General features: G+C 39.6%; 1 protein-coding gene across 4 annotated transcripts in view; it reads left to right on the top strand.

The window, feature by feature from the left end:
* The window catches only part of ehbp1 (EH domain binding protein 1), a 186576-nt gene that overhangs the window by 82742 nt on the left and 90277 nt on the right, over positions 1-13557 (top strand). For all 4 annotated transcript variants that reach the window (XM_042501759.1, XM_042501760.1, XM_042501761.1 and 1 more), the window contains exons 11-12: positions 6628-6806; positions 8627-8675. In XM_042501759.1, the coding sequence (XP_042357693.1) occupies positions 6628-6806; positions 8627-8675 (228 nt within the window). The remainder of the gene's footprint in view (positions 1-6627; positions 6807-8626; positions 8676-13557) is intronic.

Consider the following 13557-nt stretch of genomic DNA (forward strand, 5'->3'; position numbering starts at 1 on the left):
TATGAGTCTGAAAGGCCAGTTTTAATGGCCTCTGTACTCTGTAGTCATTTAATTGTGTGTAATGCGACGTGAATTTGTTTATGTTTGTCCATCTTTATTTTGGCCAACAGGGTAACCCAGAGGTAGACTGTTTTTCATAACTTTACCCTAAAAATTTTAATTATCCTTATTTCTAAAGCATCTGTCTAACTCAAGTTCGGCTGCTGACTGGGGCTGAAACTACCAATTCTTTTCATTGTTGAGCTGAAGTCTTCAAATGTTTCATTTTCTCCACAAATCTAATTTATTTCATTTAGTGTCAGAAAAGTAAAGAAACTAGAAAATATTCGCATTTAAGTAGCTGGAATCAGATTTCTTTTTTTTTTTTTTTTTTTTTTCAAAAAATTACTCTTATTACTCTTAGATCTATTAAATTGTTTATTAAATTAGTTGGGGATTAATTTAATAGTTGACAAGAAGGATGATAACAATAATTCGATTAATCGGTCATTAAGAATTTAATTGAACGTGTGAATTTTAATCAATCAGTCGATAGGCTATGCTATGCTGTCAAAGTATATGCAATAGGTTGCTGTGAGTTTGATTGAGACAAAAACGCATTTGGTATTGTTTGACATAAGTAAAGTTTTTATGGTTTTCAAATAACGGTTAATCGATGTTAATTTTACCAATAATTAATCTAAAAAGAGGATATTATTTGCAACCTTAGTCACAAGTAATTGAGTAGTTGTTGCAGCTCTAATTATGAGCGTGATTGAAAAACAGTTTAAAAAATTATCTGCAGTGATCAGTTTAGTGTCTTTTTTTAAAATTAAATATGTGGTAAAAATGAGTATTTTGTTATAGTACTGTAATCCACACGTGCTGCAAAGGACTGGAGAACCATCTTACTGTTTTAAACATAACCTGTTCACTGCCTGATCCTCACCTTCTATAATGTTGGTGAAAAAGGGATTTACTGTTAGTATATTACTGTTCGACTCCCAGTAAGTGTCTCTAAAAGGTATTTTGGATTACTTCTGCAGCAGATATTGGCATATTGCCTAAATCTGAAAGCAACAATTTCCAACCTCGCCACAGAATTGTTCTTTTTCGTAACACCTAAGATCGACCTGTGACAATTTTCTAATTTTCCATATCACGGTTCATCCGCTTTTACCCACGATTCCAGATCTCGATCCCATCCCACCCTCCCAAAATCACATTGCTGACACCAAAAATCCCTCTGACACCAGCACCAACAGGAACCTGGGTGCTTCCATTCGCAGGTTTCCTCCTATCTTGTCATTCAGGCATTGTAGTGAGCTTAACCCCCCTTCTTTCTCTCTCACATCCTTTTCCCCTCTTCCATTTTTTTTCTTTCTTTGCCCCGTCGGATGTATGTTGTTGACACTGAGGCATCAGGAATAATGGAATCTCTTGTCAGTGGCTTGTATTTTTCGCCCAGGCTGTTAGGGCTGTGTATAATAGTAGCAGAGGAGGAGGAAGAGGGGAGGTTATGTGCCACTGATAGTAATGAAGGTTGCCTTTTCATTTTTTAATATGGAATGTTTGTGGGCCGAGGCGATGCTCTCCGCTAATCCTACCCTCGAGCCGAGCTAGCTACATGGCTGTGTCAGTGTTGCACACACACATCCAGTGACATTCACACAGACAGATAAAAGACAAACACACACACACACACACACACACACACACACACAGACACACACACACACGTACACACCTGCCTTTAGGCAAGACAGCAAACTGTTTGATAAGTCAGGGTGCATTTCTGTTCCTCATGAAAATTTCACTCCTCCCGTGTTTGTGTCTTAAGGAAATGCAGCCAGTTCCTGTAAAAGAAGATATGGTGTTTGTTCAATATTTGATGGATATGAAAGCTTGAGTGCGTAGATGCATTTGTAAACCTTTATCTGGACGGAGCGTAATGGAACAGTCTGGGCTGCCGATTGAGAAAATTACATCGGTTTGGGTTTTGATGAACGTGGGGTCACTGCTCGTCACACGCCGCCGTGGCTTCTAAAAACTGGTTTGTCAGGAAGGAAGAAAAGAATGACTTTTGAAATGACGCATCCGCTTAAATCCGACTTTTTAAAAGCACTCAAAGTTGAGTGAATAACACCATCCTCGACTTTCCTTCCATATCTAGCTAATTGAAGTTAGTATTTTTTCACCCTTTCGAAGCGTGAATTTTAGTCCACATTAATTTGTGTGTTTGTTTTTGTTGGTTGAGACACACACACACACGTTGATAGGTAGCTGTGTATGAGAGTGAGCCATGAAGTCTGTGTACCCCACCAGCTAATGCATATGTTTTTTTTCCAGTGGCTGTGTTACGCAGGTGTGTATTTGTGTGTGTGAGTGTGTGTTTTCCGCTGGCTAGGGTGCAGGGTCTTCGGCACTGGAGTGTGCTGTGTGTCTAATTGCTTTAATAGCACCTGGTCTCTAATCCCAGGTAATTAGAGCGCTCAAATTAGACGGCTACTTTCAACCGTCACTTGAAAAAGCAGAAAGGGAAGGCCTGGAGGAAGACCGCTCTGCTCTGAAACTCTACAAATACACACACACACACACACACTTTCACTGACACACACAAAAATGGTGGCAAAAGCAGTGAACAACTGGAGGAACAAGTTAAGTTCAGATGCACTCATGTACAGATAATTTAGATGAATGTATATCTTTTCTTTTTACTTCTGAATATCCATAATATCTTCAGTTAGTCATCAAAATTGTTTGATGAGGTCAAAAAGCATCCCCTCTCCTTATCCACAGACATTAAGTGCGACCACGTTATCATCAGTATTGGCTTTCTGACTTTTTATCTCTTTTCTTTCTCTTCTTTTTTTTCTGCTTCCGTTTGTTTGAGTGGCACGCAGGCATCGTCAGGGCTGCCTAAAACGTGTCTGGAGAAGCTGTGGGGAAAGGTTAAGGCCCACTTTTAAAGATGAGCCGGAAATGTCAAGTGTCCGCCCCTCAGGCTCCCGCTACCGTCTCCCTGTACTGAGACTGCCGTAGGGGCCTGCATGACTCACACACACACACACACATACACACACACACACACTGGTACAAAGGTTAGGAGTTGCTGTTAAAGATGGCCTCCAGTCTCTTTCATCTGATTTGGACCTTGTGGCATCTCAGCAGGCTCCAGGCGCGCGGTCACAGGTTAAACTGCAACAATAGAGGAGTGAGAGACATCCAGGTGCTTGTGGACTTCGGCTAAGTGACTAATATTGCTTCAGCACTTTTGTTTATGCCTGTTGACATTACAAGCCACTTATTTTTTAGTGTCCTAAAATCTGCCAACAGTGAAGACAGCCGCATAACTAAAGGCAAACATGCTTAATCCTGTCACAGGCTTAAAAGCATCCAAAGTCCAGGGTTCCCACGGATCCCTAAAAAGTCTCAAACTCATGTATCTAAAAATAAGGCCTTAAATGGTGTTGAATTTACTTAAATCAATCATTCAAAAGTCTTAAAAATGCTCATACATTGGATGAAGGATTTGAGTAGGTTTTTTGTCAAATGCAACACGCTCACTCACAATATAACCAGTTGAAAGTGGGTGTTGAATCCTCAAAATGGATATCAAAACAATCGAAATAGTCCTATTTTGACTGCTTTAACATTAGATTTAAAAAATTCCTCCTCTTAAACTCGTCATGATCAGATTCTAAGACAGAAATGGCAGATATTTCCCTCCTCTGCTGGTAAACCAAATACATACTTTTATGTTGATGTAATATGATCATCGTCTTCCAATTTCCACTCACAAAACTTTTTTTTCTAAAGCAGTATTTGACATAGATAATCTAACTTTTTCACCGGACAAAAAACGGCATGTTCTATGTTACAATAAACATTTGGGCAAAATTGTCTTTCAAATTTGATTATTGGATATTTTCTCTTAAACTTCAGTCCAAGTGGCACTGAAAAAGTCTTTAAAAGCCTTAAATATCATTTGCTCTGAGCTGCAGGAACCCTGAGGTCTGTGTTGAGGTTTGATACAGATGATTTTAAAATGAAGTTGAAGTGTGATTGTAACACTTCTGGTGTCAGCTGGGGTTACAACAGTATGAGATTTTCACAGCCCAATAACTGTCTCAGAATATATAACCGTATCACAGTATTATTGTTATTATTATCAGTCAGAATTACTTTTATAGGAATGAAACCAAAAGGTTAGTTTTTGGTTGAACTAATATTTTATCACTATAATTACAACTTAAAACCATTTTTTAGAGGAGTATTTCTCTTTTGGAAATGACAGATTCTCTGTCCAGCTATGTTATCAGAAAAAACTAGCCAGCAAGTAGGTTTTTTTCACCGTCAAAATATACAGTATTACAACAACGTAAATTAAACATATAAAATTAGTAGCAGGGCTGTACATTAAGTTTTTGCATGAGTTGTATTTTTACCCAATATTGTAGATAAGCGAATGTACATGGTATGATAATGACCAACTTTCATATCACGATATATATTAAAACCTCTGCAACCCCAGTCTCGGCATGAAGCCCAAACACATCCCTCTCTTTGGAGCAATGTCTTCTCCAAATGAAGCAAAGTCTTTTTTTTGCCCCACATTTCTGAATTCTGCAAGTTGTCACATGTTCTGCAAAAGCTTAATCGATACCATCACTTTATACATTTGCACAAAGCCTTTCCTCCCATCACTTCTCTTCTTGCAGTAGCAGAAAGCCTCCAACAGAGGGGGTTAGTCGGCCACCACAAGCCTTGTTACAGGGCTGAGACTCATCACATTTGTAGTGAGCTGTGTTTTCTCCAGGCCCTTCACTGTGTGTCTTTGAAACTGGGTTAACTCGTTATGGTGGTCAGTATCAGGTTGTGTAAAGCCAACATGTCTTCATTCACTTTCACTGCTAAAGGTTAAGTAAAGGTTTGACTTCGGTAACCGTCTCGTGCTCTTGAGATTAAACAACCCGGCTGAGAGAGTGGCATCATGATGGCATATCGATGTTGTCATCAAAGCCTATATTGTACAAGGAAGCACACAATTAAAACAGAATAGACATTATAACTGCAGCACCTGACGTCTGCAGTGTGCTCTGTCATGGCAACTAAACAGAAAACCTTTAAGTCTTTAATGTGGTTGAGTAAAGCAGAAATACAGTTAAACAAAATAACAATGTTTTTTGATATGTCATCTTTGTTTGTGATTTAAACCCTTTGAAACCTGAGCATATTTGTTTGTTTTCTTTCAAAAACATGGAAAGAAGACAAGGAGCAAATTAAGAAGAAATGACCCTGCAAAACACCCCAAAATTAGTGAAGAAATAGAGCGAGAAGAAAAGAAAGGAAAAAACAAGAAAAATTAACTGAAAATTGGAAAAAAAATAATGAAATAAATATAATATAATAATAATAAGAAGAAGAAGAAGAATAATGATAATAATATAATAACAATAATAATAAAATAAATGGAAATGATCTTTAAAAAAGGCGCTCAAGAAAAAACATCATACTATAGAAATTTTTAATACATGATAATGATAATTATAAATTTAACATGTTTATGAAAAAAATGTAACTAATTTGGACTTAAAGATGTAAATACTTGTGAAATGCATCTGATCCAGCACAAGGAAATTGATGCTGATTTCAAATTAAGCGTGATGAAACTGAGACACCCTGCCATCACATCACATTAAGTCATACATTTAAGGAAATCTGTCTTTATTACTCATATGTTAGTGTCATTGTCTTGTATATAATAGTAATATTTGAACACATTTTATAGTCTTTTTGATCGCTGGCCTCTAATGAATTTAATCAAGTCTCAGTGACATTTTTGCCATTTCTCACCAAAACGATCTGAGAGAATTAGCCCATATCTGTCTCTCCATAACCAGATTAGTGAATGGCCAGCTGAATAATCAGAATAGCATTGGTTCTGCTGGCCCGTCAGAGGAAGACCAGTGTCTCCGCGCCACCAAGGATTTGTGGGATTTGGAGTCTGGGAGAGGAAAGGCTCCTAATGGTGAAAGCTTTCGACCCAGATAAGACTTCAAAGGCGGAGCTAATTAATAAGATGTTTACATTATCCACGGTCATACGCTGCTTTGTGCATGACCCGTCACTATGGTGTGTGAGTCTGCGTGTGTGCACATATGTGCATGTGTGGGCTCATTGTATGTCAGTATAGGACGCTAATTGGATGGATGGGGGTTTAGAAAAACATTTTTTGGGGGGAAATAAATAATGAAAGAGCTCAGATGCGGAGGAAGTGGAAGCAGGATATGTGGACAGTCTTTTGTGCTAAGTGCCAAGTGTTTGGAGACTAGGTTTAATATTTCCAGATAATGGTTTAAAAAACACACTAAATGCATTTATGTTTTCATGTTAGATTGCCTCAGGAAACAAAGTGCCTTTTCAATGTGCATTATTGAATTTTAACATTCTCTATTAATGTTTGTTGTCCTTGTGTGACCCAAAAAAAACAGCCCTAATTCATGAAATACATAACAACATGTTGCACTGATGCATTTCAAATAGTGAATGTGGAATATTTAAAAAGATTGAATTCAAAACCTTTTTGTTTTTCCTCTTCTTCCACCGTCCCTTCTCTATCACCCTCCTCCTCTCCTCTGTCTGCAGCCCAGCCCCGTCCCGAGCCCGGTTCTGGGAGGGAAGCCCAACGCCAGCCAGTCACTGCTGGTCTGGTGCCGTGAGGTCACCAAGAACTACAGAGGGGTGAAGATCACCAACTTTACCACCTCCTGGCGGAACGGGCTGGCCTTCTGCGCCCTGCTGCACCACTTCAGACCTGACATAATGTACGACACGCACACACACGCACACACACACACTTACACTTACATGATGTTTCTCTCACAATACTGAGGCTAGAATTAGGACCAGGGAGTCAAGTTTGGGTCGAAACCACACAGAAAGAAGAAATTCTTGTATGCTATATGCATGTTTTAGTAAGTAAGTTTTGTTTGTAAATAGGGTTCCCACGGAAATTCCTTGAAAAGTTATGAAATTGTTTTCCAGGCCTGGAATTAGTATGGAATTAATTGAATGTTTTGGAAAAGTTTTGAATTTACTTTGTTTTGGTTTTTGTTTAAAGTCTATTTAGTAAACTCTTAAAACGTGTCCATTATTCAAAATACATCTTGTAAAATCTAGTGCTTTGCCAGGCGTGAACGTAGCTCCCAGGACATGTGCCAGTCTTTGAAGCAAATTTTACATAGTGGCCTAAAGTGGAATTACAACGTCCAAGTCTGTCACCTGATGTCCATGGACCCAAAAAGATTTTTTTCCCGTTGACTTACATCAGGAAAGAGACGTCTGTATTTCAGAAATGACTCATTTCACTATATAGATGTAAATCATTCAGTTTGGTAACATTTGAAAAGTCTAAAAAAGCCACAAAATGTTATTTTTTAGACAGCCTTTTATGCATGCGAAACGCTCAACCGGAAGTCAGTCACTTTGCTGGTGGTAGGGCTTTTTTTGCCTCATGCACTACTGAGCAGCTCTCATAGGAATGAACGGGATCCCACCTCCACAGCTGTATCCAGATGTTCTTAATACATCCATGGTTGTGATGTACCCATATGTGCTGTTCTAGTCTATTAGCATATGCAGCTCGTTGGCGGCTGATATAACTTGAGAGTAAAGTTAGCAGTTGCTAACAGTTTGCTTATCCTCAAATGGCTGGGAAGTACATGTTTAAATAAAGATATGGAAATCACGGTGAAATATTAGGAAAAAGTTATCGAAAGGTTTTGAAAATTCCTTAGTAAAAATGTGTGGGCACCCTGTTAAACATACAAAGCAGGCACTTAATTTCCTGCATTTTGGTGAATTTTTATGCACCAATTTGTGCATTTTCTACATCAATATATGATGTAAGTGTCTCTAATATTGTCAGTAAAAGCCCACTCTCACTTTAATGGGTTTATTGGGGGCGGGACAAATGATGTTCTAAATATTGAGGTTGATCTGTCACCTGCACACCCCTAAAATCTACACTTGTGCTTTGTATTATATTTGCACACTTACCTGTCATCATTTAGTGTCCTTGTATCCATCATTCCTGTGGGTGTGTTTGATTAAGAGGACTTATGTGTACATACTTACACACACAGGACCCAATCTGTCATTTACATACTTGAATACAGAGTAGCATGTTTGCCTCCAACACGTATCTCGTTTTCGTGTGTGCGCTTATAATTCCTTGAACATTTTACAGTCTGTGTGTGTTTGTGAGTTTCCTTAAATGTTTAGTATTTAATGTTTGTATTTAACACTCAAAAGTCCAACACACGGAAAACCTGCAGCCCCACATCAAGAGAGCAGACATGACGATAATTTATCTGAACTCTCTGCTCTGTGTACGTGTGTGTGTGTTTATGCTTGTGTGCCTTTGCACCCCGGTGTGTTATTTTTACATATTTTCCACTCTATTAGTTCTGTTGATTGCACTGCTATGAAATTGCATGTTACAGTTCTAATGCCATTACATGTGACGCATATTTAAACGCACCTCTTTCTCCGCTATCTCTCTCTGTCTCCCACTCTCTCTCTCTCACTCTCTCTTTTTTTCCTCCTCCTGCCTCCTCTCCGACCCTCCCCACTGTTCTTCCAGAGACTACAAGTCGCTCAATCCTCAGGATATTAAAGAAAACAACAAAAAGGTAAGAGGCAGCCACCGCTGGGCCCTTCACACCACTTAGCTCCCTCCCATCCACATCTCCATTTGGCCTTATTTAGAGATCTGCCATTAATCCCTCAATATAGTGTGTATGTGTGTGTTTTATGGTGTGAGGGGGAAGGGTGGAAACACGCATTAAAGCAGACAAATTTGTGCACTCACAATCACACATCTGCACCACAGGTGCATATGTGCTGCAGATGTTATAATGACAGTGTTCTCCTGCTGTGATGCGTCTACGTGGCCATAACTAAGTCACCTGGCTGAGGTGAGATGGTATCTTAACTCAGCCGCCTGCTGGGAGCAAACTAAAGTGCATGTGCGATATCAGTGTGTATATAATAAAGGGCTGCAGAGAATTACTTTTTGACATTCGAATCAGTGTATTACATTATTTTTTATGACGATGTCTCCCTAAAACAACAATATTTGAGTAAATCAATAGATTAAAATAGTGTGATTCATTGGATTAAATGAATGTCTTTTTTTTTTATTAAATCAACTTCATTTTATAAATAACTGTATTTTGTGCTGTTTTGACAGACATGTTGTTCCCTTGCATGTCACATGCAACTGATGCACTCTTATTTTACTTTATGTAGCGTTCTTGCATCTCGGCTGCGTCTCACAGGTGTAACTGTGCAGCTTTTATTTATGCTCCAAGTTTACACATTTTCTGGCCAATATGAAACTGTAAACTACACAGTACATTTTCTGCCATGAGACAACTTCAGTGCTAACTTTCCCTCTGCTCCGTTCGCCACAGTGACCAGTGAGTGCAACCACCGTCACTCTTTCCCTGTCATTTAACCAGGCGCTTATGCTACTCTTTTATTACGCAATCATATGCATTTGTGTTGATTACAGGTCAACCGATATTGGTTTTCCAGGGCCGATGCTGATCCAGATTAGTAGTTAATGAGGCCGATAACCGATATTTGGAACTGATTTGCATTAACAGTGAAAATTAAAATACTTTTTGTCAATATGTAGAATTAGGGATATAAATTAAAACAGCACCAAACAATAGCAACAGTGCTGACAGAGGAAACAGTGTTGCTAACCGAGGGTAACCGGGGTCTTAGTGGCTATGATTCCACAATACTGTTGTCTCGATATTGTTGGTAGCTGGCGAATGTGAGTTGTGCAAAGAGGCAGCGATGAGCTACCCAGTGGGATACACACATGCACTATGATGTGTGCACGGCCGGTCCGGCTTACCACAACAAACCACAGAGAAGCTCAGATTACAACAAACACAGAGGGAGCATGACTTCAGGACATTTCCGTCCTGTCAAATAAAAGTAAAGACACAAAAATGCAAAACAAAATAGGTGTGTAGCATTCAAGTGTTGATTTAAAGATTAAATGTCTAATATAGTAAGAGCAAATTATTCTTGATTATACTATTTTTTATGTATAGAGTGGGCATACATGAGTGTACTGGTAACTGTAATCCATGATGGTTTACAGTTTATGCTTTGGTTTCATTCCTCTCCTAACAAATTAAAACCAACATATATGCCCTCACTCCTAAAGCTCAACTGAATAACCCATTCACATCCTGCCCAATGTCATCACATCTGCACATTCACAGTTTGAGGTGCACACTTACACACATCACCATTTTTCCTGTCTGTCCCTCTGGCTCCTCACATGCACATTTACTCTTTCCGAACACACAAATGCACACTGCTGTTTTTCACTTTCACTCTGTTACTACACACTCACACGCGTATATATACACACACAGTCGTCCTGTCCCTTCTTTGGCCCCGAGGGCTACACAGAACGATATGCGTCGGGTTCCTGCAGCTTGATTTCCTCTCCTCATACACACTCTGGCTCAGCGATAACCTCTGGTGGCCCTGTTAGGCATGAATGCTACCCTGTTGACAATAACCACAGTGGAGGGAGAGAGAGAGACCCAATCCCATATCTGCTAACTGCCCCTCACCCCCCTCCAGGTGCTCAAGTAGCCCTGAAGAAATTGGTTAGATATAAGTAATATGGGAATATGCCGTAGAAGGTGATAGCTGGTGAATAGCTGCAGCGGTGTACCCGGCGCTCTGCTACCAGCTCCGCCGTGAAGATCTACACCAGCTGCTGATGTACATTTGGCCAACAAGCTGTTCCTTTGCAGTGCACAGAGGAGACATACTGCAGGTAGATATGAGCACTGTGTGCATGAAGCCCTCAAGAAACTGATTATATACGTATATATATATATATAAGCAACATTGGGAATACACCAAACGAAGTAGTAAATGTATGTCTACTTCTGTGGGCAACTTAAATATTGTGGAGGGCCTTTATATCAGACAGTTTGAACATGTCCATAAAGTTGGATGTCATTTTTTCAGTGCGTAGAATGTGTCTTATTCTTAATTTATACACACTACATAAAATATTGAATATGTCTTTTATTTATTGAGTTTGCTTCACCAAGAACAACTAGTAAACAAGCCAAAAAAACTACCTGTCAGAAAAGTTTACCAGCAAACATATTTCATAAAAACATTATGTAAGAAGGCCATCAAAAAGCTGCTCACGTCATATGTCTTGTTTACTTGGACAACACCTGAAATTGATGCGTGTTGTCTCGGCCAATAAGAGTTCCTGTTTCAACTGCTGTCCTTAATTGACTCATAATCAGAGTGTGGACACCATATGATGTACGCTGATGACTTAGGGCTCATTTATGGTGAGCAAAGTTAGACACGGAGGACAGAGTCTTCTGTCCATTCTCTGCCGTGTTTGTGCACATTTATGGATACACTTATGGATACGGATGAAACAGAGCAGTACCACCGGAGATCGTGGAAGCAGTGGAGCATAGTTCAAGTGAGATACAACCATAGGACATTTATAGAAATGTGGAATGGAATAAATCAGTAGTATATAACCATAATATATATGTACTAACATATGGTAAAATAAGTGAAAATAATTCTCCGTCCACATGTCGGGATGTAATGGCCTCAGATTACCGCTGTCTCTGTTTAAAGCTACATTATTACGACCGCCACTGTCACCTCGTTTGTTGTTGTCTAAAACTTTTGACTCCGACCTCTAGTGTCGTCTATTGGCTGTATCTAAGCCACCATAAAGCACTCATGAAAGCATGACGGCAGGGACGTTTACAATGTGTGAAACTTACATATCTATTTTCATACATAAAAGGAGTCCTGTCTCCTTGTTACAGGAACTGCTCAGGTTATTGTGTGCAGTATGACATTAATTTTAACTGCTGAAACCAAGGAGGATCAAAAGCTACATTTTCTTTCATTCCTTATTCCAGACTTAGTGCTGTATGTGGGGAACAAAGTGCGATCTTTGGGTCACATCATCAGTGATGATCTATGTGCTGATGATGATGTGCAGTATTGTAAAGTCTTTGCACTTTATATATCCTATATTTATTGATTATATTTTGCTGGACCAGTGTTCTGTGCTCCCAGGCTGACATGAGCCACAATGTCTGTTAGTAGTGAGATTTATTTCCTCTTACAGTGACAGTAAAATCTGCATGCAAACTGATTTTCTCTGCATGTGCGATGTGATGTCTGTAGGCTTTTACACTGTGGATGTTGTTGGTATGTTTCCAGCGGTGCCACATACAGTTCATTGTACATGAATTACACTCTGTGTTGTAGGTGGCTTTGATTGTAAAAGCCCAATGGGTTCAGGAGAAATGAAAGAGGAGTAATGTAATGTGGGATGTCATGTAGCACCCTGAAGGTGTTAAACAAAAAAACAGAAAAAACACTTTTGCCAGCATAGTATGGCAGGTTGAGGACCCCAAAGAGCGAGAAAGAAAAAAGAAAAGAGAAAAATGAGAAAAAGAAATTAATGTATGAAGAATGAAAGAGGGTCGTGAAAAGAGACTTCTTTTCAGCCAACAATGTCGCTTTATAAGGAGTTATTAGAATGTATAGAATTTATTGAATGGGCAGCAGAAATGGAAATGTTATAGAAACGACAAGTATCTCTGCTTTTCATGGCCAGTTGATAGACGTGCCCCCTCCTCCTTTCACAGTCTATCTGTGAAGAGTGATTGCAACGAGCTCAGACTGTGCTGAATTATGACAGATAAGGACAATCAATATTGGGGGTGGGTGGGGAAAAAAAGAGGGAGAAGTGAATATTCAGAACACTTACAGCCTTTGAAATGATCCGTTATCGTTGAATATGTGCATGTATGCTCATCTGTGCACGATTGTGTGTGTGTCCATGCACTCGTGTGCTCGTTTGAGGACTTTTCCGGTTGTGTTTAGACGGCTTGCTCCTTGTCTTCTCTGCTCTGTTAGTGTGCTGTTTGTGTGTATGTGTGTGTGCGTGTGTGTGTAATGAGGCCAAGGAGAAGTCATTTGTCATGCCATCTGATAGTGTAGCACCGAGCACCAGGCGAAAGCTCCCAGAGCACAACCGTGAGGGGTTGGGCTGAGGGGAGGGGGTGTCGATGATTGACAATGATAGATAGCTGTCAGTCACTGAGAGGGAGTGGAGGGGGTGCAGCGGCCCGGGGCAGACGACGCTGACATTTAGTCCAAAATAAAAGCTTTGTCCGCTTGGATGATGGAAAGTGAGAAAACTAGATATTTTGCCAAAATACATGATATTCTTTTGGGACAAACATGTCGCTCAGATCAGTCAATGTTGACAAATACAGAAGATCAATTCTATTGACAGGCTCATTGCAAATGTTATCAGCTGAGCAGCAGTGGGGACTGCTGATGTAGCTGAAATCATTATTATTTATAATAATGTTTTTTACAATAACGAATGTGCAATACGTCCATGTGACACTGCTGCTACTGATACTAGTTTGCATCTTGTGTTGCTGCAGATTTATGTTTTTGAGT

This window comes from Plectropomus leopardus, chromosome 15 (genome assembly GCF_008729295.1).
Source record: "Plectropomus leopardus isolate mb chromosome 15, YSFRI_Pleo_2.0, whole genome shotgun sequence".
In the NCBI taxonomy this organism is placed as follows: Eukaryota; Metazoa; Chordata; class Actinopteri; order Perciformes; family Serranidae; genus Plectropomus; species Plectropomus leopardus.